Here is a 25,858-nt window from a genome sequence, read left to right as displayed (position 1 = left end):
GAGGCGGTGCAGAAGAAGACCTTCACCAAGTGGGTGAACTCCCACCTGTCCAGGGTTTCGTGTCGGATCACTGACCTGTACATGGACCTGCGGGACGGCCGGATGCTCATCAAGCTGCTGGAGGTTCTGTCTGGAGAGCGGCTGGTGGGTTTGGACCCGGAACACACACCGTCACACTCACTGGTTCCTTGCAGGTCCATCTGGACCGACACAGAATTCAACGCTGGACAGCAAATCAATAACAGATATAATAACCACATGATCAATATCAGCAGATAGTCTGACAGGACATTCAGGAGCTCACTGGACCGCACAGCATTCTGGGAGATGTAGGCAGAGGAACGGCCTTGGCTAAGCTCTTTTGGCGGTTCTTGGTTACCCAGCAACCGCCTGTAAGGTAACACACACCTTACTGGTTTCCTCCCAGCTGCTTGAATAACAGCCAATCAGAGACGGCCTGACAGGAACCCGGATCAACAGATCAGGAGATGTTGGAATAAAATGATCCGGATGAAACGGTGGAATCGGCACAGTGTGATGACATTAGCAGAGATTATACCAGATTATACCAGATTATATCGTTTGAAGAGAAACTCGACTGGTTTCCAGTTCAGCCTCAGCAAGAGACACCAGCAACGTCCAGACGGCTCAAACAAAGTCCAGAGGGACGAATCAGTGGGTGGCTGGATACAGTTTACAGTTTGTACCTTTAGAAAATTATCAGGGTGTTGAATTCAGGATCTGGTGGATCAGGATCTGGATCTGGATCTGGTGGATCTGGATCTGGTGGATCTAGATCCGGATCTGGTGGATCTGGATCTGGATCTGGTGGATCCCAGCTGTTCCTGCTGGTTTTATCCACTGGTGTCTTCATGTTCTGTCGCTGTTTGTTTGAGGTTTGAATTCCTGTCTGGTGAGTAGTGATGCTGTGGGCTCGTCTTCCCATCTGTTCCTGAAATGAAGGAGGGAGTCGCCATAGCAACCAGTGACTCAGCACTTTTCATATCAGCGTGTGGCTGCAGGGCCTCACTGGAAACACTGGAAACACATTCTTTCACATTTCTGCTCTGAGGAATGATTGTTGTTCTGTTACCATGGAAACGGGAATACAAGCCCACTTCAGGCCTGCTGTTTTCCCATCACACACACACACTCACGCACACACACACACACAGACACACACACACACACACACACACACACACTCTCCCTGCATCACCCTCTGGATCTGGTGACTCTGGGTTTTTTCTGCTCCTGTCTGCGGCCATCCGGCCTTTTCTCAACCCGTCACACACACACACACACACACACACACACACACACACACACACACACACACACACACACACACACACACACACAGGAACCAGCGGGGCTCCCTCCAGAGCCCAGATCTGCTCCCTCGGCCTGCAGAGCCTCATGAATGAAGGGAAACTGTGTGAAGCGGCTGCAGCAGCATGGAGGCTGTCAGCGCCGAGAAAGAGCCGCAGGAAACGCTGCCAGAGGAAGAGGAGGATGAGGAGGAAGAGTCTGACAGCCAGCCTGCTGGGGAAACTGGACTTCCACCAGTTCACATACTGGGAGGCTCCTCTGCTCTTCATCAGGAGGAAGAGGAACCCAAATGTCATTAACATGCAGGCGACAGCGCCACCATGTGGTAGAGCAGCAGAAAGATTCATCATTTAAATGGTGAACAATCGAATGTTTCATGAGAAATGTGAGGTTGTTCATATTTTAAGACGTTATATTTTTACAGTTTGCCGTTGAAGCAAAGACCTTAAAGCTTTATTGGTTTATTTATGCAGCGCCTAGCAACAGCCAGCTGTGAAGCAAAAACCACACAACCCTGAACAAACTGCTTCATTAAACAAATGCAAAAATTAGCTTTTATTTCAGAGCCTCCTGTTGGCGCGTTAGCATTAGCTTACATAAATGCTACGCTGCTGTAACGCTTTAGCTATTCAGAAACCAGCTTTAGTTTATGACGAGTGCTTTAGCGTTAGCAGAGCTACCTTTTCAGCTAGCGCTGCCTGGTTACCATGGAAACCGAACACAGACCAGCAGAGGCTGCTGCTAGCCTCGGTGTAGCAGGTGTTCCTTCGCTAACGGCTGCAGCTAAAGGCCGTTTCCTGGTTTGTTGAGTTATTAGTCATAAACATGAACCGTTTCTGTTCTCACAGCCAAACTGAGAAACGGCGGTGAAGTCGGCCAGCTGTGTCTGCAGCTGCTGCTCCCTCTGACGTTTCCACATGAGGAAGCCCACAGGTTTCAGGGTGTGTAATGTGACCGGTTCTGCTCTGTGGGTTTGTCTGCATCCAGCCCAAACCCACCAAGGGCCGCATGCGGATCCACTGCCTGGAGAACGTGGACAAGGCCCTGCAGTTCCTGAAGGAGCAGCGGGTCCACCTGGAGAACATGGGCTCCCACGACATCGTGGACGGAAACCACCGCCTCACGCTGGGCCTCATCTGGACCATCATCCTGCGCTTCCAGGTGAGCGTAAAACGGGTCAGAACCGCTGCTGCTGGTGTTTATGACGTCATCACGGCTGAAATGGGCGGACAGGATTTATCTTTGATAAGCTGTGAGGATTAAATCCATCCTGCCAGAAGAATCAGGCTGAAACGGAGCCGGCCGGACGAACCGCTCTGCGCTTTAGCTGCTGCAGTCAGAGATATCTGGGTCGGGTTCTGGTGGCCCGAGTCGGGCTGAGGGACGTCCATCAATGAAGGTCAGACAGTTTCTGCTAGAACCTCACAGAGGGCTACCTCAGATTATAACGAGATTATTGTTCATAAATTAGCTAAAAACCAAATTTCTGCCTGTAAGAATGTTTGGTTGTTTTGTAGAGTTGGCAGCTAACGTCTGTTCCCGTTTCTATAGCTAACCGCTAACAGCTAGCTATCCTGTAGCTAACAGCTAGCTATCCTGTAGCTAACAGTTAGCTATCCTGTAGCTAACGGCTAACAGCTAGCTATTCTGTAGCTAACAGCTACCTATCCTGTAGCTAATGGCTAACAGCTAGCTATCCTGTAGCTAACAGCTAGCTATCCTGTAGCTAACAGCTAGCTACAGGAACCTTTCTGCTGATAGGCCAGGTGATTTAATGTGTTAGCACTTCATGGGTTCATCCTCACTGGTTCATCCCTTCATTTTAAGAGTCTCTGGTGTCTGAATGATGACCAGGTCAGAGGTCAGAGTTCAGCTTCTTTGATTTTTCTTTCAGTTTCAGACTCTACAGGAGAATCCAGTCAGACCTTCAGGAAACCTGATTGATCAGAACGTTTTAACTGGTTGGAAACAAAACGGATCCGTTTCTCACATCCAGCTGAGAAAACGGTTCTGAACACGTCAGTGTTGGTTTCTCTAAATGTCTAAAGCAGCTGCTGGAATGAAAGTTCAGTCAGATTAAAGTGAATCTAATGGAGAGGAGTGAGACGCCTGTATTCACCTCTCTGAACCGTCGGAGGCTCCAGCCGGATCAGCAGGCCTTTCCTTCAGCAGTGGAGTGCTGTGCAGTGCGACGCGGCGGCTCATAGAGAAACTTCAGGGTTTATTTTAGCCCCTTTCTCCGTCTTTGGTTTGAAGGATTTAAATGGAGATGAGACACTTGGAGCGAGGCTTGGAGAAAATGTGCCGTCAGTTTCAGGGTTTCTGTTCTGCTTGGTCCACTTTGGTTCCGTTTTGACCTCTGACCTTGTGTGTGTCTCAGATCCAGGACATCAGTGTGGAGACGGAGGACAACAAGGAGAAGAAGTCGGCTAAAGACGCTCTGCTGCTCTGGTGCCAGATGAAGACTGCAGGGTCGGTACACAACACCTGATGACCTCTGACCTCTGACCCTGAAACCTCCACAGGCCTTACAGGCTAGATTAGAAGTTTTAACCTGAGTGTTTAGTTCACAGAGAACAGAAACGGCTCAGTTTCAGGCCGATTGGACATTTTTCTGTTTACGATCTGATGATCATGAAACGGCCGACACGATGTTTCCATGTTTTATTATCGATGTTTCCAGTTTCTGTGAAACTTTCACCGCTGATCCTCTGACTTCCTGCTCAGGTATCCCAACGTCAACATCCACAACTTCACCACCAGCTGGAGAGACGGGATGGCCTTCAACGCCCTCATCCACAAGCACAGGTACCTTCATCCTCCTCATCAGAGACAGCCGGCTAGTAAAGCTGATGTGAACTTAAATACCCTCATTGAACCAGAGGATTTTCATCCTGGAAAATGATTTTAAACTTTAGTTTATAATATTTCAATGATGTCATCAGCATAAAATGCAGAACTTTTAAGTTAAACAGATTTTTGCTCGCTAAACGTTTTTCTGCCTCGTTTTATCAGTTTGTTACACGATGGATTCATGTTGATGTTCGTTTGAAGACACAAACATCTAATTAGTGAGGAACCTCCTGGCCCCAGTGGGGGCCACGACCCCCATGTTGAAGACCGCAGCATTGAACTTTTGATGTCAAATATTAACAATGATTATATCCATTACTGTTGACCTTTGACCTCGAGTGTTTCCGTCAGGCCTGCTAAAGATCACACATCATTTATTTTGAAGGGTCGTGTTTTATTTTGAAGGGTTTTCTTGTCGTTTTCAGACCTGATCTGATCGACTTTGATAAGCTGAAGAAGTCCAACGCTCACTACAACCTGCAGAACGCCTTCAACCTGGCAGAGCAACACCTGGGGCTGACCAAGCTGCTGGACCCGGAAGGTCAGCACACACACACACACACACACGCACACTAACACACACACACTAACACACACACACAAACACACACACACTAACACACACACACACACACACACACACACACACACACACACACTAACACACACACACACACTAACACACACACACACACACTAACACACACACACACACACTAACACACACACACTAACACACACACACACACACTAACACACACACACACACACTAACACACACACACACACTAACACACACACACACACACTAACACACACACACACACACTAACACACACACACTAACACACACACACACACACTAACACACACACTAACACACACACACACACACTAACACACACACTAACACACACACACACTAACAGACTAACACACACATTAACACACACACACACACACACACTAACACACACACACACACACACACTAACACACACACACACACACACACTAACACACTAACACACACACACTCACACTAACACACACTAACACTAACACACACACACACACTAACACACACACACACTAACACACACACACTAACACACACTAACACTAACACACACACACACACTAACACACACACACACTAACACTCACACACACACACACTCTCACACACACACACTCTCACACACACTAACACACACACTAACACACACACTAACACACACACACTCTCACATACACTAACACACACACACACACACACTAACACACACACACTAACACACACACACACACATTAACACACACACACACACACATTAACACACACACACACCCTCTCACACACACTAACACTCTCTCTCTGCGTCTCTCTCTCTCTGCAGACATCAGCGTTGAACACCCTGATGAGAAATCCATCATCACCTACGTCGTCACTTATTACCACTACTTCTCCAAGATGAAGGCGCTGAAGGTGGAGGGCAAGAGGATCGGCAAGGTGAGCTGGTTCTGACCCGTAGCTGGTTCTGACCCGTAGCTGGTTCTGACCCGTAGCTGGTTCTGACCCGTAGCTGGTTCCGACCCGTAGCTGGTTCCGACCCGTAGCTGGTTCTGACCCGCCTGGTCCGGACCTGTCTCTGGTTCCGACCCGTCTGGTTCTGACCCGTCTCTGGTTCCGACCCGTCTGGTTCTGACCCGTCTCTGGTTCCGACCCGTCTCTGGTTCCGACCCGTCTCTGGTTCCGACCCGTAGCTGGTTCTGACCCGCCTGGTTCTGACCCGTCTCTGGTTCCGACCCGTCTGGTTCTGACCCGTCTCTGGTTCTGACCCGTCTCTGGTTCCGACCCGTCACTGGTTCTGACCCGTAGCTGGTTCTGACCCGTCTCTGGTTCCGACCCGTCTCTGGTTCCGACCCGTAGCTGGTTCTGACCCGCCTGGTTCTGACCCGTCTGGTTCTGACCCGTCTCTGGTTCTGACCCGTCTCTGGTTCCGACCCGTCTCTGGTTCCGACCCGTAGCTGGTTCTGACCCGCCTGGTTCTGACCCGTCTCTGGTTCCGACCCGTCTGGTTCTGACCCGTAGCTGGTTCTGACCCGTCACTGGTTCTGACCCGTCTCTGGTTCCGACCCGTCACTGGTTCTGACCCGCCTGGTTCTGACCCGTAGCTGGTTCTGACCCGTCACTGGTTCTGACCCGTAGCTGGTTCCGACCCGTCTCTGTTTTTGACCCGTCTGGTTCCGACCCATTGCTGGTTCTGACCCAGCAGCCCCAGTCAGGCTTGGCGTCCTCTGATTGGTCAGAGCCCAGCTCTGCAGCTGATTGGTCAGAGCCCAGCTCTGCAGCTGATTGGTCCAATCCTGAGGACGAAGGTTAAATGTGTCCAGACGTTTTGTAAAACCGTCGGTTTGAAAGTGATTCAGGTTCAGATTCAGCTCGTTTCACTGTAACATTTCAAATCTTTATTCTTCTTTTGAACCTGAAACATAAAGTCTGGCAGCTTCACCTCGTCTTAAAGGGACACAAGCTGCCATCAGTTAACATTTATTTCTAATTACTGAGAGCTTGAAGCTACATAAAGAAGCTCGATGACAGAAGATGATTTTAATTCATCTGGATCTTTAGGAAAATTTAACCTTGTCTTTGCATAAATCTCCAAACTCAAGTCAAATTGGAGCCATTTTTGTATTGTTATTTAGGGCCACACAGAATCACTTTGAGGGCCACAAACGGCCCCCAGACCACACTTTGGACACCCCTGCTTTAAATGACAGTTCAGTAAAGTTTTCTTAGGAAACCCAGTAAAACAGATTCGTTGGTTTTTGCTCTCTGTGTATCGTCTCTGCTGACGGAGCGTTTTTCCCTTCGCGCCGCCTCGCAGGTTCTGGACAACGCCATCGAGACGGAGAAGATGATCGAGAAGTACGAGTCTCTGGCGTCGGACCTGCTGGAGTGGATCGAGCAGACCATCATCATCCTCAACAACAGGAAGTTCGCCAACTCGCTGGTGGGCGTCCAGCAGCAGCTGCAGGCCTTCAACACGTACCGCACCGTGGAGAAACCGCCCAAGTCAGGGGAACGAGCGTGTAGCATGTTGTAAACAACACGCAGCTGTGGATGTTTGAGTAAACGTGACGTCTGGGTCCAGGTTCACAGAGAAGGGGAACCTGGAGGTTCTGCTCTTCACCATCCAGAGCAAGATGAGGGCCAACAACCAGAAGGTTTTCACGCCGCGCGAGGGGAAGCTCATCTCCGACATCAACAAGGTACCTGCAGCGAGACATCAGGGGGCGAAGGTCAGAGACCGCGCTCTGACCCGGGGTCACCGACCCGGGGACGGAGGCCCCACTCCGACCCGGGGACGGAGGCCCCACTCCGACCCGGGGTCGGTGACCCCGCTCTGACCCGGGGTCACCGACCCGGGGACGGAGACCCCGCTCTGACCCGGGGTCACCGACCCGGGGACGGAGACCCCACTCCGACCCGGGGTCGGTGACCCCACTCCGACCCGGGGTCGGTGACCCCACTCCGACCCGGGGTCGGTGACCCCGCTCCAACCCAGGGTCGCTGACCCCGCTCCGACCCGGAGACCCCGATCCGGCCCGGGGTCACCGTCCCCGCTCTGACCCGAGGTCACGACCCCGCTCTGACCCCGGGTCACCGTCCCTGCTCCGACCTGAGGTCACGACCCCGCTCTGACCCGGGGTTTCCGTGCCCGCTCCGGCTCGGGGTCACGACCCCGCTCTGACCCGAGGTCACGACCCCGCTCTGACCCCGGGTCACCGTCCCTGCTCCGACCTGAGGTCACGACCCCGCTCTGACCCGGGTGCGTTTGTTTCAGGCCTGGGAGCGCCTGGAGAAGGCGGAGCATGAGCGGGAGCTGGCCCTGAGGACGGAGCTGATCCGCCAGGAGAAGCTGGAGCAGCTGGCCAGACGCTTCGACCGCAAGGCCGCCATGAGGGAGACGTGGCTGAGCGAGAACCAGAGGCTGGTCTCACAGGTACCACTCACCTGGACTCACCTGGACTCACCTGGACTCACCTGGACATGTCCACTCATGATAGGAGAATGTTTTACTTGTTAATTCAGATTTATTTCCTTCATTTTTCTGTTTCTCCTCTGATTCCTCTTCTTCCTTTGTTCTTTCTCCTCTTCCTCTCCTCTTCCTCTCCTCTTCCTCTCTTCCTCTCCTCTTCCTCTCGTCTTCCTCTCCTCTTCCTCTCTTCCTCTCCTCTTCCTCTCCTCTTCCTCTCTTCCTCTCGTCTTCCTCTCCTCTTCCTCTTCCTCTCCTCTCCTCTTCCTCTCGTCTTCCTCTCCTCTTCCTCCCCTCTCCTCTTCCTCTCTTCCTCTCCTCTTCCTCTCTTCCTCTCGTCTTCCTCTCCTCTTCCTCTTCCTCTCTTCCTCTCCTCTTCCTCTCTTCCTCTCCTCTCCTCTCCTCTTCCTCTCCTCTTCCTCTCTTCCTCTCGTCTTCCTCTCCTCTTCCTCTTCCTCTCCTCTCCTCTTCCTCTCGTCTTCCTCTCCTCTTCCTCCCCTCTCCTCTTCCTCTCTTCCTCTCCTCTTCCTCTCTCTCTTCCTCTCCTCTTCCTCTCTTCCTCTCTCTTCCTCCTCTTCCTCTTCCTCTCTTCCTCTCCTCTTCCTCTCTTCCTCTCCTCTTCCTCTTCCTCTCTTCCTCTCCTCTTCCTCTTCCTCTCCTCTCCTCTTCCTCTCTTCCTCTCCTCTTCCTCTCCTCTTCCTCTCTTCCTCTCCTCTTCCTCTCTTCCTCTCCTCTTCCTCTCCTCTTCCTCTCGTCTTCCTCTCCTCTTCCCCTCTCCTCTTCCTCTCTTCCTCTCCTCTTCCTCTCCTCTTCCTCTCTTCCTCTCCTCTTCCTCTCGTCTTCCTCTCCTCTTCCTCTCCTCTTCCTCTCTTCCTCTCCTCTTCCTCTCTTCCTCTCCTCTTCCTCTCTTCCTCTCCTCTTCCTCTCCTCTTCCTCTCTTCCTCTCCAGGATAACTTTGGGTTCGACCTTCAGGCCGTGGAGGCGGCCACCAAGAAGCATGAAGCCATAGAGACGGACATCGCGGCGTACGAGGAGCGCGTCCAGGCGGTGGTTGCCGTGGCGAGGGAGCTGGAGGCGGAGAGTTACCATGACATCAAGCGCATCACGGCGAGGAAGGACAACGTGATCCGGCTGTGGGAATACCTGCTGGAGCTGCTGAAGGCCCGGCGCCACCGGCTGGAGCTCAACCTGGGCCTGCAGAGGGTTTTCCAGGAGATGCTGTACATCATGGACTGGATGGACGAGATGAAGGTAGCGTCCTCATCCTCACCCTGAGGCGCCACGAACCTGCCGTTTGGACTGGAGGATTATTTTACTCAGTTTATTAGAAATGACTCGTTTCCGTCTTTACCTGGAGGTAAACGTGTCGCTGCGTCCATCTGGTTTTATTTAAATAAGGATAAAAACTCGCCACGTCTTTATTAGTAATTCATATAATTTCCTCTTTTACCGTTTTTGACTAAAATTCTCACTTAAAGGTAAACATTCATTTATTTGCTTAAATTTATAATTATATACAAAATAATTTGTTCCTCAATGTTGTTGTTTTTTTCATGAAAACCCTAAAGTGAAATTATATTTTTAATTAAAAACTATGACTGCTCCATTTCATCATGGAATAAATATGATTGACTGAAACACGTCGAACCTCCACCGTCTAAAAAACAAACATTTTCTGTTGTTTTTACAGCTGAAGGAGTTAAAATGTCCAGACGGACACAAAGAGGCTAAATGAGGTTAAATCGGACGATCTGATTGGCTGATGATTTATTTAAATCACAGTGAAAGACGGACAGACCGGCCAGTTTCCTCTTCCTGCCTGGTTTCCAGCTGAAGTTCATCTTTCTGTCACCAAAGCGACGCTGTAAACCACAACCCGTTGCCAAGGCAACGCTCAGCCTCGCTCTGCAAACCCACGCATCACTAAAACATTTGCAGATCTTTGTTCAAACCAGCAGAGTCACAAAGATCCTGCTTTATAAAGATTTTTCTGTTTTTCAGAAATGATCAGAAAATATAATTTAATTATTGATCTAATTCATATTTATGTAAATCCCAGTGAAGGTGATTAACGGTTCCTCTTTCAGTCCAAGTAATAAAAGAGAAACCGTTTTACCTGCACACATTCTGGACTCGTAATCCTCCAGACCAGGCGTGTCAAACTCGAGGTCCGTGGGCCACATCTGGTCCGCTGTAAACATCTCTGTGGTCCTCAGAAATGATTTGATTCTTAAAAATTGTTTTATAATCGGAACAGAGCAGATTTTATCTGAATATTCACACACAAACTTTATTAGTGAGAAAAGATTTTCCATGTTTCATTTTAGTGCAGGTTTTTATTTTAGCAGCTTTTTAATGGGTTGTTTCATTAATTCTGATCAAATTTATGATGTTAATACGGTTCAGAATGTAAAATGGATCCAGGATTCATTTAAACTGAAATTTCTCTGTTTAAGTTTTATCAATAACTTGATAAAGTTCTGCAGGATATTTTTTATTATCTGTTTAAATCATAAAATCATTAGTTGGTTATTGTTAACATGCTCATCAGGCCAGCAGGCGGCGCTGCAGGCCAGCAGGCGGCGCTGCAGGCCAGCAGGCGGCGCTGCAGGCCAGCAGGCGGCGCTGCAGGCCAGCAGGCGGCGCTGCAGGCCAGCAGGCGGCGCTGCAGGCCAGCAGGCGGCGCTGCAGGTCAGCAGGCGGAGCTGCAGGCCAGCAGGTGGAGCTGCAGGCCAGCAGGCGGCGCTGCAGGTCAGCAGGTGGCCAGCAGGCGGCGCTGCAGGCCAACAAGCGGCCAGCAGGTGGAGCTGCAGGTCAGCAGGTGGCCAGCAGGCGGCGCTGCAGGCCAACAAGCGGCCAGCAGGTGGAGCTGCAGGCCAGCAGGCGGCGCTGCAGGCCAACAAGCGGCCAGCAGGCGGCGCTGCAGGTCAGCAGGTGGCCAGCAGGCGGCGCTGCAGGTCCAGTGGGAATCAGACTCAAACAGCAGCAGCTTCACGAAGCTGGAGATGAAAACAGAAACATTTTCCAGAATGTTTTAATAGTTTTAGACGATTCAGCAGAAAAATGTTTTTGTGTTTTTGTCTCTGATCTCTCTGAATAACCCCATGCCTGGTTGACCGTCCTGTGTTGACCTCTGACCCCGGCAGATGCTGCTGCTGTCCCAGGACTACGGGAAGCACCTGCTGGGTGTGGAGGATCTGCTGCAGAAGCACGCTCTGGTGGAGGCCGACATCTCCATCCAGGCCGACCGCGTCCGCAACGTCAACAGCAACGCCCAGAAGTTCGCCAGCGACACCGACGGTACGCCGGCGCCGCCCGCCGTCCGTCTGTCCACGCCGCTCCTCTTCCTCACCGCTCCTCTTCCTCCCCCCAGGCTACAAGCCCTGCGACCCGCAGGTCATCCGGGACCGCATAGCGCACATGGAGTTCTGCTACCAGGAGCTGAACCAGCTGGCGGCGGAGCGGCGCGCCCGCCTGGAGGAATCCCGCCGCCTCTGGAAGTTCTTCTGGGAGATGGCCGAGGAGGTCCGCTGACCTCCGACCCCTCCGCCGGCCGTGCAGCGGCGGCGGTTTCCACGGTAACCTGGCGTTCTGGTTTGCAGGAGGGCTGGATCCGGGAGAAGGAGCAGATCCTGTCGTCGGAGGATCACGGGAAGGATCTGACGGGAACGGTGCGGCTGCTGAGTCAGCACAAAGCCTTCGAGGACGAGATGAGCGGCCGCGCCGCCCACCTGCAGCAGACCGTCAGGCAGGGCCAGCAGCTGGTGGACGACAACCACTTCGGAGCCGAGAAGATCAAGGAGCGCATCCAGGACATCCAGGTGGGCCGACACGGGGTCAAAGGTCAGGAGGCTTTTACTCTGAAAGAGCCAGCCTAACGGGGCACTTCCTGTCTCTGCAGGATCAGTGGGCGGCTCTGGAGCGCCTGTCTGCCGTACGGAAAACCCGCCTGCAGGAGGCCTGCAACCTGCACCAGTTCCAGGTGAGAACCTCCCACAGATCCCAGCTGGATCCCAGTCAGAGGTCAGAGAGCCACTTCCTGCTGCCCAGGCACCACTTCCTGGTACAATACTCTGCAGGGTGTTGCTAGGTAACCATAAAATACTCTGCAGGGTGTTGCTAGGTAACCGTACAATACTCTGCAGGCTGTTGCTAGGTAACCATACAATACTCTGCAGGCTGTTGCTAGGTAACCATACAATACTCTGCAGGGTGTTGCTAGGTAACCATTAAATACTCTGCAGGCTGTTGCTAGGTAACCATAAAATACTCTGCAGGGTGTTGCTAGGTAACCATAAAATACTCTGCAGGCTGTTGCTAGGTAACCATTAAATACTCTGCAGGCTGTTGCTAGGTAACCATTAAATACTCTGCAGGCTGTTGCTAGGTAACCATTAAATACTCTGCAGGGTGTTGCTAGGTAACCATAAAATACTCTGCAGGGTGTTGCTAGGTAACCAAAGAGTGCGTTGACGTCACAAAGCTAGCTCCGCTCACTGTGAGAAGCTGAGCAGCTAAAGTTTTTCCCAGAATGCTTTGCTGTTCAGTGAAATGGTGGAATCAGGTGTGTTATGCTGATCCAGTGTCTATAGATGAATTATTGCTCTGACCTGACCTTTGACCCTCAGGCTGACGCTGACGACATCGACACCTGGATGCTGGACGTCCTGCGCATCGTGTCCAGCGAGGACGTCGGCCATGACGAGTTCTCGGCGCAGGCTCTGGTGAAGAAGCACAAAGACGTGGCGGAGGAGATCAGCAGCTACCGGCCCGTCATCGAGGCGCTGCACGAGCAGGCGCAGACGCTGCCGCCGCACAAGGCCGGATCCCAGGAGGTAACGCCGCCGCCGCCGCGCCCACACCGGGCCGGGACGCCCCGCCTCACCGCCGCCTTTGCCCCGCAGGTCCAGGCCCGGCTGGCCGGCATCGAGGAACGGTACGCGGAGGTGGCGGAGCTGACCCGGCTCAGGAAGCAGGCGCTGCAGGACGCGCTGGCGCTCTACAAGCTGCTGAGCGAGGCCAGCGCCTGCGAGCTGTGGGTCGACGAGAAGGAGCAGTGGCTCAACGGCATGGACATCCCGGACAAGCTGGAGGACCTGGAGGTGGTCCAGCACCGGTGAGACCCGGACCGGAACCGCGGGCCGGGAGCAGAACCGCCGGCGTTCCTCACGGCTCGCTGTCCGTCTGCCTGCAGGTTCGAGAGTCTGGAGCCGGAGATGAACAGCCAGGCGTCCCGCGTCGCCGTGGTGAACCAGGTGGCCCGGCAGCTGGTCCACAGCGGCCACCCCGGGGAGACCGAGATCCGGGCCCAGCAGGACAAGCTCAACACCAGGCGAGTGGGCCGGGCCGGGCCGAGCCGGGTCCAGCTGGAACGCCCTGGTTCTGATGGCGGTTCTGTCCGTGTCCAGGTGGAGCCAGTTCAGAGACCTGGTGGACCAGAAGAAGGAGAACCTGAACTCGGCGCTGGGCGTCCAGAACTACCACCTGGAGTGCAACGAGACCAAGTCCTGGATCAAGGAGAAGACCAAGGTACCGACCCGGCCCGGTCCGGACCAACCGGGCCTCCGGCAGAACCTCAGCAGGCCGCTTTGTGTTGCAGGTGATCGAGTCGACCCAGGAGCTGGGCAACGACCTGGCCGGGGTCATGGCGCTGCAGAGGAAGCTGACCGGCATGGAGCGCGACCTGGCGGCCATCGAGGACAAGCTGGCCGACCTGGACAAGGAGGCGGAGCGCCTGGCGAGCGAACACCCGGAGCAGGCCGGCGCCATCAGGGGCCGGCTGGCCGAGATCACCGCCGTCTGGGACGACATGAAGGTCAGAGGTCGTCTCTGCCAACGCTGTGCTGCTGCTGGACAGTCAGAGAGTTAAAGTAGTGAAAATCACCAATAATAATCGCTGTGCTTAACTTTGTAAAGCTTCATGTTTCACCGTCTCAAACCAAACCTGTCAGTTTTCTGGGAAGATTCAAAGAAGTGATTTTGTTTCAGATGTAATTACATGTTTCCATAAGCTGGTTGCTCTGCGATGGAAGGACGATTCTACAGGAAATGACCTCATTTCTGACAGGATGTCAGAAATGAGGATCCAAACTCAGGACGCCCTGCAGCCGCTGAACGCACTGAGCTCCCAGACCGACTGTTCAGTGTCATGTAGGGTCTTTGGGAACAAAAGGAGTAAATTTCCACTAAAAATCTATTAAATGTTTTGGATTATTTTCAGGAATTTTCAAGAACAAAACCTGAACTTTTCTGATCTTGTTGAACATTTGACAGAAGAACCAGAAGTTTTGAGCTTAATCTGAGTTCAGTAGACCAAAATGTTTGACTTCTGAAAGTCAGAAGAGGTTTTTGGTGGATGTTTGCTCCGTTTTGTCTCCTGACGTGGCTCTGATGTGTCCTGGTCTGTCGTCTCCTGGTTCCTCTCTGGTTTGTGTCTCTGCGCTGTTGACCGCAGTACCAGCCGCGACCTGCAGAGGGACTCTCTGAGCTAGCCAACCCTCTGTGGTAGAGAATATGTGACGTCATTAATCGGCGCTCTGTGATATCAGCGTGTTAAATGCTGTAGATGAATCTGTGTGTTTGACGTCGGCCCGTCTGCATCGGTCCGCCTCTAGGGGACGCTGAAGAACCGCGAGGAGTCCCTGGGCGAGGCCAGCAAGCTGCAGCAGTTCCTGCGGGAGCTGGACGACTTCCAGTCGTGGCTGTCCCGCACGCAGACGGCCATCGCCTCGGAGGACATGCCCAACACGCTGGCCGAGGCCGAGAAGCTGCTGGCCCAGCACGAGAACATCAAGAACGAGATCCGCAACTACGAGGAGGACTACCAGAAGATGAGGGACATGGGGGACATGGTGACGCAGGGCCAGACGGACGCCCAGTACATGTTCCTGCGGCAGCGGCTGCAGGCGCTCGACACCGGCTGGAACGAGCTGCACAAGATGTGGGAGAACCGGCAGAGCCTGCTGTCCCAGTCCCACGCCTACCAGCTGTTCCTGAGGGACACCAAGCAGGCCGAGGCCTTCCTCAACAACCAGGTAACCACTGATGATGTCACACCTGCTGCTCCAACCAGGTAACCAACGGGGATGGTGATGTCACACAATACCCAACCCTTACCTGGTAAAAAACCAAGTCCATTCAACCGATCCTCTTTGATGAAACAAGTTGAGATCATTAACAGGAAGGGTTGGTGCTGCCCCCTGCTGGTGGAGGACCTCTGGCTCAGTGACATGTTCATTCAGGATTAAATAATGGGGCTCAGTCAGGAATGAATAACAAATATAAAAATGTTTTAGTTTTTAAAAAACAAACATTTTAGATCACTAGAACATCTGAGCCGTCAGATGATGGTGAAGAACTGCAGAGCTGTCTGGTGATGATATCAACTGGTCTGGGTTCTGGTGTGTGTCCGGTTCAGGAGTACGTCCTGGCCCACACCGAGATGCCCACCACCCTGGAGGGCGCCGAGGCCGCCATCAAGAAGCAGGAGGACTTCATGACCACCATGGACGCCAACGAGGAAAAGATCAGCGGCGTGGTCGACACCGGGCGCCGCCTGGTCGCCGATGGCAACATCAACGGCGAGCGCATCCAGGAGAAGGTGGACTCCATCGACCAGAGGTAGCACAGAACCTGTCTGCTCCTCCAGATGAAACGAGTTCATTGATCTGTTGGACCTGTCAGGGAGCTGGACTCACTTCTGATGTTTGTTTCAGACACAAGAAGAACCGGCAGGCGGCTAAAGACCTGCTGAGCAGGCTGAAGGACAACCGGGACCTGCAGAAGTTCCTGCAGGACTGCCAAGAGGTCAGGCCCGACGGGGAAAGGTCACAGACGGTTTGCAGACGGTCAGGTTGTCTGGTTTGGACGCTCAGCGTGTCTCTGTCCCCAGCTGTCCCTGTGGATCAACGAGAAGATGCTGACGGCTCAGGACATGACGTACGACGAGGCCAGGAACCTGCACAGCAAGTGGCTGAAGCACCAGGCCTTCATGGCCGAGCTGCAGTCAAACAAGGAGTGGCTGGACAAGATCGAAAAGGTCAGGAGGGAAACGCTCAACATGGCGCAAAGCAAGCTTTCAGCAAGAAAAACAGAACACCGTTTAAATCACGCTGAGCTAGCTTCAGCAAACGGCTCTGTTGGAAATAGAACCTTTAAAGCTTCCTTTGTTCCAGTGAGAAAACATGGTTTGGTAAAAGTATCTAGTATAAACATAAATCCTTAAAGTTCTTCACAAACAAAGAGCATTTTTATAAGCTACACTGCAAACAGTTCCTTCTGGCTTAGCTTAGCTTGATTTCAATTAGCTTATTGTTTTCTATTCTTACCTAAGCTAACCCTAACTGATTCTCTAATGCTAACTTTATGCTAGCTTATCTTAAAGCTAAGCTAATGCTAACTTTAAGATAGCTTATCTTAAAGTTAATTTAATGCAAAATTTAAGCCATCTTATCTTCTCTAATCTAAACTAATGCTAACTTTAGGCTAGCTTATATTAAAGCTAAGCTAATGCTAACTTCAGGCTAGCTTATCTTAAGCTAAGCTAATACTAACTTCAGACTAGCTTATCTTAAAGCTAAGCTAATGCTAACTATAGGCTGGCTTATCTTAAAGCTAAGCTAATGCTAACTTTAGGCTGGCTTATCTCATAGCTAAGGTAATGCTAACTTTAGGCTGGCTTATCTCAAAGCTAAGCTAATGCTAACTTTAGGCTGGCTTATCTCAAAGCTAAGCTAATGCTAACATTAGGCTAGCTTATCTCAAAGCTAAGCTAATGCTAACATTACGCTGGCTTATCTCAAAGCTAAGCTAATGCTAACTTTAGGCTATCTTACCTCAAAGCTAAGCTAATGCTAACATTAGGCTGGCTTATCTCAAAGCTAAGCTAATGCTAACTTTAGGCTAGCTTATCTCAAAGCTAAGCTAATGCTAACATTACGCTGGCTTATCTCAAAGCTAAGCTAATGCTAACTTTAGGCTATCTTACCTCAAAGCTAAGCGAATGCTAACATTAGGCTAGCGTGTCTTGCTCCCTGTGCTGAGCTCTGTGTGGTTGTGCTGCAGGACGGCCAGGCGCTGACGGCAGAGAAGCCAGAGACGGAGGCCATGGTGAAGGAGAAGCTGGCGTCCCTGAAGGTCATGTGGGACGACCTTGAGTCGACCACCCAGACCAAGGCCAAGTGTCTGTTTGACGCCAACAAGGCCGAGCTTTTCACCCAGAGCTGCGCAGACCTGGACAAGTGGCTGACCGGCATGGACAGCCAGCTGCAGTCTGACGACTTCGGCAAAGACCTGACCTCCGTCAACATCATGCTGAAGAAGCAGCAGGTAGACCAGTCTGACCAGTTAAACCAGTACAGCAGAGATTATAGGGGTTTCTTTGATGTTGATGGTGGACTCTTCAGACCTGACCAGTTATCATCAATAAGCTGACGTTGTTGTGTTTCTATGCCGAACCCAGAGGACCGATGATGGATCAAAGGAAACGTGATGAGAGGATTAGAATATTACTGAAAAGGAGCTTTAAGTGATTTAGATTAGGAGCAATAAACCGTGGTGTCGCTCAGAAAGCACTCGGCCTCTGATGACGCTGCTGCTGCTGCCCCTGCAGATGCTGGAGAGCCAGGTGGAGGTGCGTCAGAAGGAGGTGGAGGAGCTGCAGAAGCAGTCGCAGGCGCTGAGCCAGGAGGGGAAAGGTTCTGACGAGGCGGACGGGAAGCGCATCACCGTGGAGAACAAGTTCCAGGCGCTGCTGGCGCCGCTCAAGATGAGGCGCGACAACCTGATGGCGTCCCGCGAGATCCACCAGTTCAACAGAGACGTGGAGGACGAGATCGTGAGTCCGCAGTTCCGGTTCTGGTTCTGGTCATTTCCAGGTTCACTTCATCAACATGAAACCAGGAACAAACGTTAAAGCTGCAACTACTTCTGTTTTCATAGAAGAAGAACCGAGTTTACAGTTAGTGTGATATCAGAGTTTCACTTTATAGAGAACCGTCAGTCTGGACCCCACGGTTCTGATGTCTGGACCCCACGGTTCTGATGTCTGGACCCCACGGTTCTGATGGTTCTGATGTCTGGACCCCACGGTTCTGATGGTTCTGATGTCTGGACCCCACGGTTCTGATGGTTCTGATGTCTGGACCCCACGGTTCTGATGGTTCTGATGGTTCTGATGGTTCTGACGGTCCTGGTTTCAGTGAAACCATAGTAAAGGCAGCAGAACCGTTTCCAGTTGTTTGAACATGTTTGTTTTGCATCAGGTTACAGTAAAGTTTCTGCTGCAGCATCGAACATAAAGAACTTTAAACAAAGTGATTAAATATCTGATGAGGCTGGAGGGGAACCAGAGTTTCTTCTTCTCCAGATCATGAGGCTGGAGGGGAACCAGAGTTTCTTCTTCTCCAGATCATGAGGCTGGAGGGGAACCAGAGTTTCTTCTTCTCCAGATCATGAGGCTGGAGGGGAACCAGAGTTTCTTCTTCTCCAGATCATGAGGCTGGAGGGGAACCAGAGTTTCTTCTTCTCCAGATCATGAGGCTGGAGGGGAACCAGAGTTTCTTCTTCTCCAGATCATGAGGCTGGAGGGGAACCAGAGTTTCTTCTTCTCCAGATCATGAGGCTGGAGGGGAACCAGAGTTTCTTCTTCTCCAGATCATGAGGCTGGAGGGGAACCAGAGTTTCTTCTTCTCCAGATCATGAGGCTGGAGGGGAACCAGAGTTTCTTCTTCTCCAGATCATGAGGCTGGAGGGGAACCAGAGTTTCTTCTTCTCCAGATCATGAGGCTGGAGGGGAACCAGAGTTTCTTCTTCTCCAGATCATGAGGCTGGAGGGGAACCAGAGTTTCTTCTTCTCCAGATCATGAGGCTGGAGGGGAACCAGAGTTTCTTCTTCTCCAGATCATGAGGCTGGAGGGGAACCAGAGTTTCTTCTTCTCCAGATCATCCCCAGCTGTCAGCGTTTCGTGTTAAAATACGTAACAGTATGTTATTATCACCAGATAATTTGCTGATTTCAGCACATTTCCAAACAGACATTTATAATTTGAGAAAATCTTTTTTTAAATAAAAAAAGTCAGAACTTTTAAGAAATTTTATTTCTGCTTGTAGATCAAATCTGTCCATAGAAACCATCTGTTTTTATTTAATTCTCTGTAAACGCTGATTTGTGTTTACTGACGGCTGATTGGTTCTTGGTTTCCATGGAAACCAGATTGCCTCCTCATGGTGGTCTGTCTGACCTCCTGCTCTGTGTGCAGCTGTGGGTGGAGGAGCGGCTGCCTCTGGCCACGTCCACCGACCACGGACACAACCTGCAGACGGTGCAGCTGCTCATCAAGAAGAACCAGGTAACCTTTGACCTCTCACCTGGAAACGGCTGAACATGAAACCCGACTGCTGTCCACGTCTACACAGTTTAACAGGAAACTGCAGAGAGCCACTAGCATGTTGACCCAGAGTGTGTGTGTGTGTGTGTGTCCTGCCTCTGTGTGTGTATGTGTGTGTGTATGTATGCGTGTGTGTGTGTGTCCTGCCTCTGTGTGTGTGTGTGTGTGTGTGTGTGTCCTGCCTCTGTGTGTGTGTGTGTGTGTGTCCTGCCTGTGTGTGTGTGTGTGTGTCCTGCCTCTGTGTGTGTGTGTGTGTGTGTGTGTCCTGCCTCTGTGTGTGTGTGTGTCCTGCCTCTGTGTGTGTGTCCTGCCTCTGTGTGTGTGTGTCCTGCCTCTGTGTGTGTGTGTGTGTGTCCTGCCTCTGTGTGTGTGTGTCTGTGTCCTGCCTGTGTGTGTGTGTGTGTCCTGCCTCTGTGTGTGTGTGTGTGTGTGTCCTGCCTCTGTGTGTGTGTGTGTCCTGCCTCTGTGTGTGTGTCCTGCCTCTGTGTGTGTGTGTCCTGCCTCTGTGTGTGTGTGTGTGTGTCCTGCCTCTGTGTGTGTGTGTCTGTGTCCTGCCTGTGTGTGTGTGTGTGTGTCTGTGTCCTGCCTGTGTGTGTGTGTGTGTGTGTGTGTCCTGCCTCTGTGTGTGTGTGTGTGTGTGTCTTGCCTCTGTGTGTGTGTGTGTCTTGCCTGCCTGCAGACGCTGCAGAAGGAGATCCAGGGCCATCAGCCTCGTTATGATGACATCTTTGAGCGCAGCCAGCAGGTCCTGCGGGCCGGCAGCCCCACGGCCGAGCCGATCCGGCAGAGGCTGACGGAGCTGCAGGCGCTGTGGGAGCGGATCCGGAAGGAGACGGAGAACCGGCATTCCCGCCTCGGCGAGGCCCACGAGGCCCAGCAGTACTACTTCGACGCTGCGGAGGCCGAGGCCTGGATGAGCGAGCAGGAGCTGTACATGATGTCAGAGGAGAAGGCCAAGGTGGGCGGGGCCAGAAAACACTTCCTGGTTCACAGATATAGACCTATAGAGCTATATATATAGAGCTAATGACTCTGGTACAGATATAGAGCTATATCTATCTAGTTATAGATCTATCTTTGTAGATTATTTATTTTCCTCCAGTCTAAACTCCTTATTCTTCTTATTTTCATCCTTTTCTTGAATCTTTTAATGTTTTTTCTTTTAACTTTATTTAATTTTTTCATTTTCTTCAGATTTTCTTTCTTGTTTGGTTGTTTTTAAATTTTCCCAGTCGGTAAATTTCCCGTCTTTCTCTTTTCCTTTCACTTCCTTGTCCTGGTATCATTTCCTCCTGGGCGTCGCCGAGTTCTGGCGGCACGGTTCAGCAGAGAGGAGTCAGTCGGACCTCTGACCCGGTTCAGCGGGCTGTCTGACCTCTGATCAGCCCCTCTGACCTCTGACCTCTGTCCAGGATGAGCAGAGCTCGGTGGCCATGCTGAAGAAGCATCAGATCCTGGAGCAGGCGGTGGAGGATTACGCCGACGCCGTCCATCAGCTGTCCAGCACCAGCCGGGGCCTGGTGGCCGCAGGACACCCCGACAGGTGAGGCCGCTGCTTAGCCCCGCCCCCTGCAGGGTGGCCGCTGCTTAGCCCCGCCCCCTGCAGGGAGGCCGCTGCTTAGCCCCGCCCCCTGCAGGGAGGCCGCTCCTTAGCCCCGCCCCCTGCAGGGAGGCCGCTGCTTAGCCCCGCCCCCTGCAGGGAGGCTGCTCCTTAGCCCCGCAGGGAGGCCGCTCCTTAGCCCCGCCCCCTGCAGGGAGGCTGCTCCTTAGCCCCGCAGGGAGGCCGCTCCTTAGCCCCGCCCCCTGCAGGGAGGCCACTCCTTAGCCCCGCCCCCTGCAGGGAGGCCACTGCTTAGCCCCGCCCCCTGCAGGGAGCCAACCCTGACCCGTGTCGTCCCGCCGCTGCAGCGAGCGCATCGGCATGCGGCAGTCGCAGGTGGACAAGCTGTACGCGGGGCTGAAGGACCTGGCGGAGGAGCGGCGCGGGAAGCTGGACGAGCGTTTCCGTCTGTTCCAGCTGAACCGGGAGGTGGACGACCTGGAGCAGTGGATCGCCGAGAGGGAGGTGGTGGCCGGGTCGCACGAGCTGGGCCAGGACTACGAGCACGTCACGGTGAGACGAGACCAACGAAACCCAAACCTTTACTGTTTTAAACTGAAAATGATTCATTCGTCACCAGAATCAGCAAAACCAGGTTTGTGGAAGTTAAACTGCTAATAAAGTTAAAATGCAGGGAAGCTCCAACCTGCTGCTGGTTTTATTCTGATAAACAGTTTAAACTGTTTAAAGTTTCATTTCCATTGGTGCAAATTAAAATGATCCTTTTAATTTCTTCCATTTTATCTAGAATAAGATATTTTTAGTTTTTAACATAATTTTTTAACTCCTGAATGTTTTGTGGCAGTTAAACTGTTTTCATGAGTTTTATTGGTTTTTCTCTGATTTATGAAACGTCTGAATGTGTCTGATATTTTAAACAACCATCCAGAGAAAAACTACCGAGACGTTTAAATCATTTTCTCTGAAGCTTTTCTGACTTTTATACTTAGAATCAAAACTAAAAACAGATTTAAAAAGATTTCTTTAGTGTTTTAAATCAGATAAAACAAGGAAAACATGAACATGAGCTCCTGCTTCATCCAGTTAACCTCTGACCTTTCCTGGTCCGATCAGATGCTGCAGGAGCGATTCCGAGAGTTCGCCCGCGACACGGGAAACATCGGCCAGGAGCGCGTCGACGGCGTCAACAAGCTGGCGGACGAGCTGATCAACGCGGGCCACGGCGACGCGGCCACCATCGCCGAGTGGAAGGACGGGCTGAACGAGGCCTGGGCCGACCTGCTGGAGCTCATCGACACGCGGACGCAGATCCTGGCCGCCTCCTACGAGCTGCACAAGTTCTACCACGACGCCAAGGAGATCCTGCACCGCATCCTGGACAAGCACAAGAAGCTGCCGGAGGAGCTGGGCCGCGACCAGAACACCGTGGAGACGCTGCAGAGGATGCACACCACCTTCGAGCACGACATCCAGGCGCTGGGCACGCAGGTACGCTGGAGCCAGGGCGCCTGGGAGCCTGGCGCCTGGAGAACCAGGCGCCCGGAGAGCCAGGCGCCCGGAGAGCCAGGCGCCCGGAGAGCCAGGCGCCCGGAGAACCCGGCGCCCGGAGAGCCAGGCGCCCGGAGGACCAGGCGCCCGGAGAACCAGGCGCCCGGAGAGCCAGGCGCCCGGAGAGCCAGGCGCCCGGAGAACCCGGCGCCCGGAGAGCCAGGCGCCCGGAGAACCAGGCGCCCGGAGAGCCAGGCGCCCGGAGAGCCAGGCGCCCGGAGAACCAGGCGCCCGGAGAGCCAGGCGCCCGGAGAGCCAGGCGCCCGGAGAGCCAGGCGCCCGGAGAACCCGGCGCTCCACCTGTTAGTAAGGTGGAAACATGAAGGAGTTTGTTGAGCTCTGTCCGGTCTGTCTGCAGGTCCGGCAGCTGCAGGAAGATGCCGTCCGTCTGCAGTCGGCGTACGCCGGAGACAAAGCCGACGACATCCAGAAGAGGGAAGGAGAGGTGAGAGACCAGCACTCTGCTCCCTCATTAGACCAGACAGACGTCTTAAAGAGACAGCGCCACTGCTGCTCTCAGCGCAACGCATGCTGCACGGCTGCTGCTCTCACATCACATCAGCCCTCTGCTCCTCCACACACCTGAAGAGCCTCAGCAGCACAGATTACTTTAACTATACCGGAGCCAGGGCTTAAAGGGCCGGTATCATGGGTTTTCAGGCACAGACTCACATTTTATAGGACAATCTAGTAACTGTTACCTTCGGTTGTTATAGACTTTAAATAAATGTCACTTCCTGATTTATCCCCTTGAAATTGGGCCTCTGTCTCTTTAAGAACTCCTGCTCCTTCTGAAGCTCCGCCTCCATGGCTCCTCTTTTACCCTTTAATGTTTTCACCAGCGTTGCTCTGAGCAGCAGCTCCTATGATGAGCTCAGCAGCTGTTTGCTAATTGCTGCTGGCTAGTCTGAAGGAGCTGAGGGGGAGGAGCTGCGCCTCGGAGGCGGGGCTAGGTCCACCCAGGCGTGTTGCAGCTTAATGGTTGCCATGGAGACCAAATTATTCCTCAAGCATGAAAGAATCAAAGCAGCACTGCATGTTTAAAGCAGGATGGGAGATAGAAAACGTTGGTTTTATGTGATACCGGCCCTTTAAATGTTCCTCCTCACACACTGTGACATCACACAGGGAATGGTCAAAATGCCGTAAACTGGGGAAAATTAACTGGTCTGTGCTGAAGTTTGACTCCTGAACACTAAACTGGTGAAACCATGAATCTGAATGATCACCATGTCATCAGTTCTCATCCTGGGTCACTGGGGTAGGTCAAGGGTCACTGAGCATCTGGACTGATTCATCTCCAGTTGCTGTTTCAGGTTTAAACTGGTTTAGATACTGGGGGGATTCCCAGCCTTACTGGGACAGAGAGGCCTTTGACCTCTGCAGGTCGCAGCGCTGACCTGCTGTAGGAACATTTACTGACCTGCTGCTGCTGCAGCACCGGGACATGAAACCAGCAGATGAATGGATGAATCTGCTGGTTTCATGTCTGATTGTCTGAGTTCATGTTTCACTGGATCAACTGGTTCTGATCCACCAGGGAATGAAAACGGTCCTCTGGCGGAGATTTTAGTCTAAAAAAGCTGGACCTGGTCCAGAATCTCTCTGCACCGGGTCCAGAGTCCTGGTTCTGGTCCAGAGTCCTGGTCCTGGTTCTGGTTCTGGTCCAGAGTCCTGGTCCAGATTCCTGGTTCTGGTCCAGAGTCCTGGTTCTGGTTCTGGTCCAGAGTCCTGGTTCTGGTCCAGGTCCAGAGTCCTGGTCCTGGTTCTGGTTCTGGTCCTGGTCCAGAGTCCTGGTTCTGGTCCAGGTCCAGAGTCTTGGTTCTGGTCCTGGTCCTGGTCCTGGTCCAGAGTCCTGGTTCTGGTCCAGAGTCCTGGTTCTGGTCCAGGGTCCTGGTTCTGGTCCAGAGTCCTGGTTCTGGTCCAGGGTCCTGGTTCTGGTCCAGAGTTCTGGTTCTGGTCCAGAGTTCTGGTCCTGGTCCAGGTCCAGAGTCCTGGTTCTGGTCCAGAGTCTTGGTTCTGGTCCAGAGTTCTGGTCCTGGTCCAGGTCCAGAGTCCTGGTTCTGGTTCTGGTCCTGGTCCTGGTCCAGAGTCCTGGTTCTGGTCCAGGTCCAGGTCCAGAGTCTTGGTTCTGGTCCTGGTCCAGGTCCAGAGTCCTGGTTCTGGTCCAGAGTCTTGGTTCTGGTCCAGGTCCAGAGTCCTGGTTCTGGTCCAGAGTTCTGGTCCTGGTCCAGAGTTCTGGTTCTGGTTCTCCATCATAAAGACGTATCTAAATGTTCCGGATCTCCTGACGCCTCCTGCGGCCCACAGCATCACGGAGCCTCCACTTCACCCTGCAGTGGCCTGAACGGGTTTAACCTCATCCTGTGGTTCTGACCCAGACAGAATGACTCATCTGACCTAACATCAGTGGTCTAGTCAAAGTAAACCAGTTAGCCTTTAGATCTCAGGGAATGGTTGCCATGGAAACCTTGTCAAACCCTTCGCTGCAGTTTTCTGACATTAGAGTAAAAACTGTTGCAGTTAAACTTCAACATGGCTTCCAGAAGAGGCCTCGGTGTCGCGTCATTTTCCTTCCCCAGGGAACATGGAGTCATTCAATGAGTTCCTCCCAAGATAAATATTTAATATCTGATGGTTCCATTTATTCAAAACTGTTTTTATTTGTGATTATTTTCCTGCTGAGTCGATGTTGTGAATGTCAGATTATGCTGAGATTATTCTGAGTTTTGTCCCACCAGAGGAGCCGTAGTTTCACCTCCACGTTTATGTCAGGCTGGTGTTTCCTGGATCCGACCCGTCTGGACTCTGCTGGTTCTGGTTATTCAGGCCAGCGTGTTAGCATGTTAGCATGTTAGCGTGTTGCTGCTGTGTTTTGACCGTCCCTGTGTGTCTCCCTGCGTTTCGCTCTGTGGGCCCAGAAGAGAAAGGGAGAGGTGAGACTCCGCCCCCTCCAGCTTTGCATCACTTGGCTGCTCTTCCTCTCCTCCTCTTCCTCTTTGGACTAAAATGAGCTCAGGAACATTTTAGTCGCTCTGGCTGAGCTCTCGTCTCAAACTGGGATCGTTTGTCTCGGCCTTCTCCACCCGGCTGGGCTGCTGAGAAGCTGAAAACAAACGCTCCTGCAGTAACA

At 52.4% G+C, this 25,858-nt stretch overlaps 1 protein-coding gene across 9 annotated transcripts in view; it reads left to right on the top strand.

Moving 5' to 3' along the window:
- LOC103477426 (spectrin beta chain, non-erythrocytic 1-like) overlaps positions 1 to 25,858 on the top strand; it is a 93,941-nt gene that overhangs the window by 53,258 nt on the left and 14,825 nt on the right. For 8 of the 9 annotated variants that reach the window (XR_014091182.1, XR_014091184.1, XR_014091183.1 and 5 more), the window contains 31 exons: positions 1 to 144; positions 2,320 to 2,493; positions 3,713 to 3,804; positions 4,060 to 4,140; positions 4,611 to 4,726; positions 5,586 to 5,698; positions 7,077 to 7,264; positions 7,344 to 7,461; positions 8,037 to 8,195; positions 9,178 to 9,480; positions 11,376 to 11,529; positions 11,603 to 11,754; positions 11,832 to 12,050; positions 12,131 to 12,211; positions 12,858 to 13,064; positions 13,134 to 13,345; positions 13,424 to 13,561; positions 13,638 to 13,758; positions 13,829 to 14,044; positions 14,844 to 15,263; positions 15,647 to 15,849; positions 15,945 to 16,035; positions 16,121 to 16,267; positions 17,293 to 17,556; positions 17,840 to 18,064; positions 19,488 to 19,577; positions 20,296 to 20,574; positions 21,029 to 21,159; positions 21,525 to 21,729; positions 22,291 to 22,665; positions 23,084 to 23,170. The exon at positions 1 to 144 is cut by the window's left edge and continues 8 nt beyond it. Coding sequence is in view for 5 of the 9 variants with exons in the window: in XM_081616400.1 (XP_081472526.1) it covers positions 1 to 144; positions 2,320 to 2,493; positions 3,713 to 3,804; positions 4,060 to 4,140; positions 4,611 to 4,726; positions 5,586 to 5,698; positions 7,077 to 7,264; positions 7,344 to 7,461; positions 8,037 to 8,195; positions 9,178 to 9,480; positions 11,376 to 11,529; positions 11,603 to 11,754; positions 11,832 to 12,050; positions 12,131 to 12,211; positions 12,858 to 13,064; positions 13,134 to 13,345; positions 13,424 to 13,561; positions 13,638 to 13,758; positions 13,829 to 14,044; positions 14,844 to 15,263; positions 15,647 to 15,849; positions 15,945 to 16,035; positions 16,121 to 16,267; positions 17,293 to 17,556; positions 17,840 to 18,064; positions 19,488 to 19,577; positions 20,296 to 20,574; positions 21,029 to 21,159; positions 21,525 to 21,729; positions 22,291 to 22,665; positions 23,084 to 23,170 (5,505 nt within the window). In the remaining 4 variants the exon portion in view is untranslated. Of the gene's footprint in view, positions 145 to 2,319; positions 2,494 to 3,712; positions 3,805 to 4,059; positions 4,141 to 4,610; positions 4,727 to 5,585; positions 5,699 to 7,076; positions 7,265 to 7,343; positions 7,462 to 8,036; positions 8,196 to 9,177; positions 9,481 to 11,375; positions 11,530 to 11,602; positions 11,755 to 11,831; positions 12,051 to 12,130; positions 12,212 to 12,857; positions 13,065 to 13,133; positions 13,346 to 13,423; positions 13,562 to 13,637; positions 13,759 to 13,828; positions 14,045 to 14,843; positions 15,264 to 15,646; positions 15,850 to 15,944; positions 16,036 to 16,120; positions 16,268 to 17,292; positions 17,557 to 17,839; positions 18,065 to 19,487; positions 19,578 to 20,295; positions 20,575 to 21,028; positions 21,160 to 21,524; positions 21,730 to 22,290; positions 22,666 to 23,083; positions 23,171 to 25,646; positions 25,749 to 25,858 lie in introns of those variants that run through there. The other variant, XM_081616403.1, reaches the window with a different exon arrangement.

The sequence above is a fragment of the Poecilia reticulata genome, chromosome 15, assembly GCF_904066995.2.
Source record: "Poecilia reticulata chromosome 15, P_reticulata-male-v2, whole genome shotgun sequence".
NCBI classification, from domain to species: domain Eukaryota; kingdom Metazoa; phylum Chordata; class Actinopteri; order Cyprinodontiformes; family Poeciliidae; genus Poecilia; species Poecilia reticulata.
Note: the sequence above shows the minus strand (reverse complement) of the source record. Positions and strands in the feature narration are given on the sequence as shown.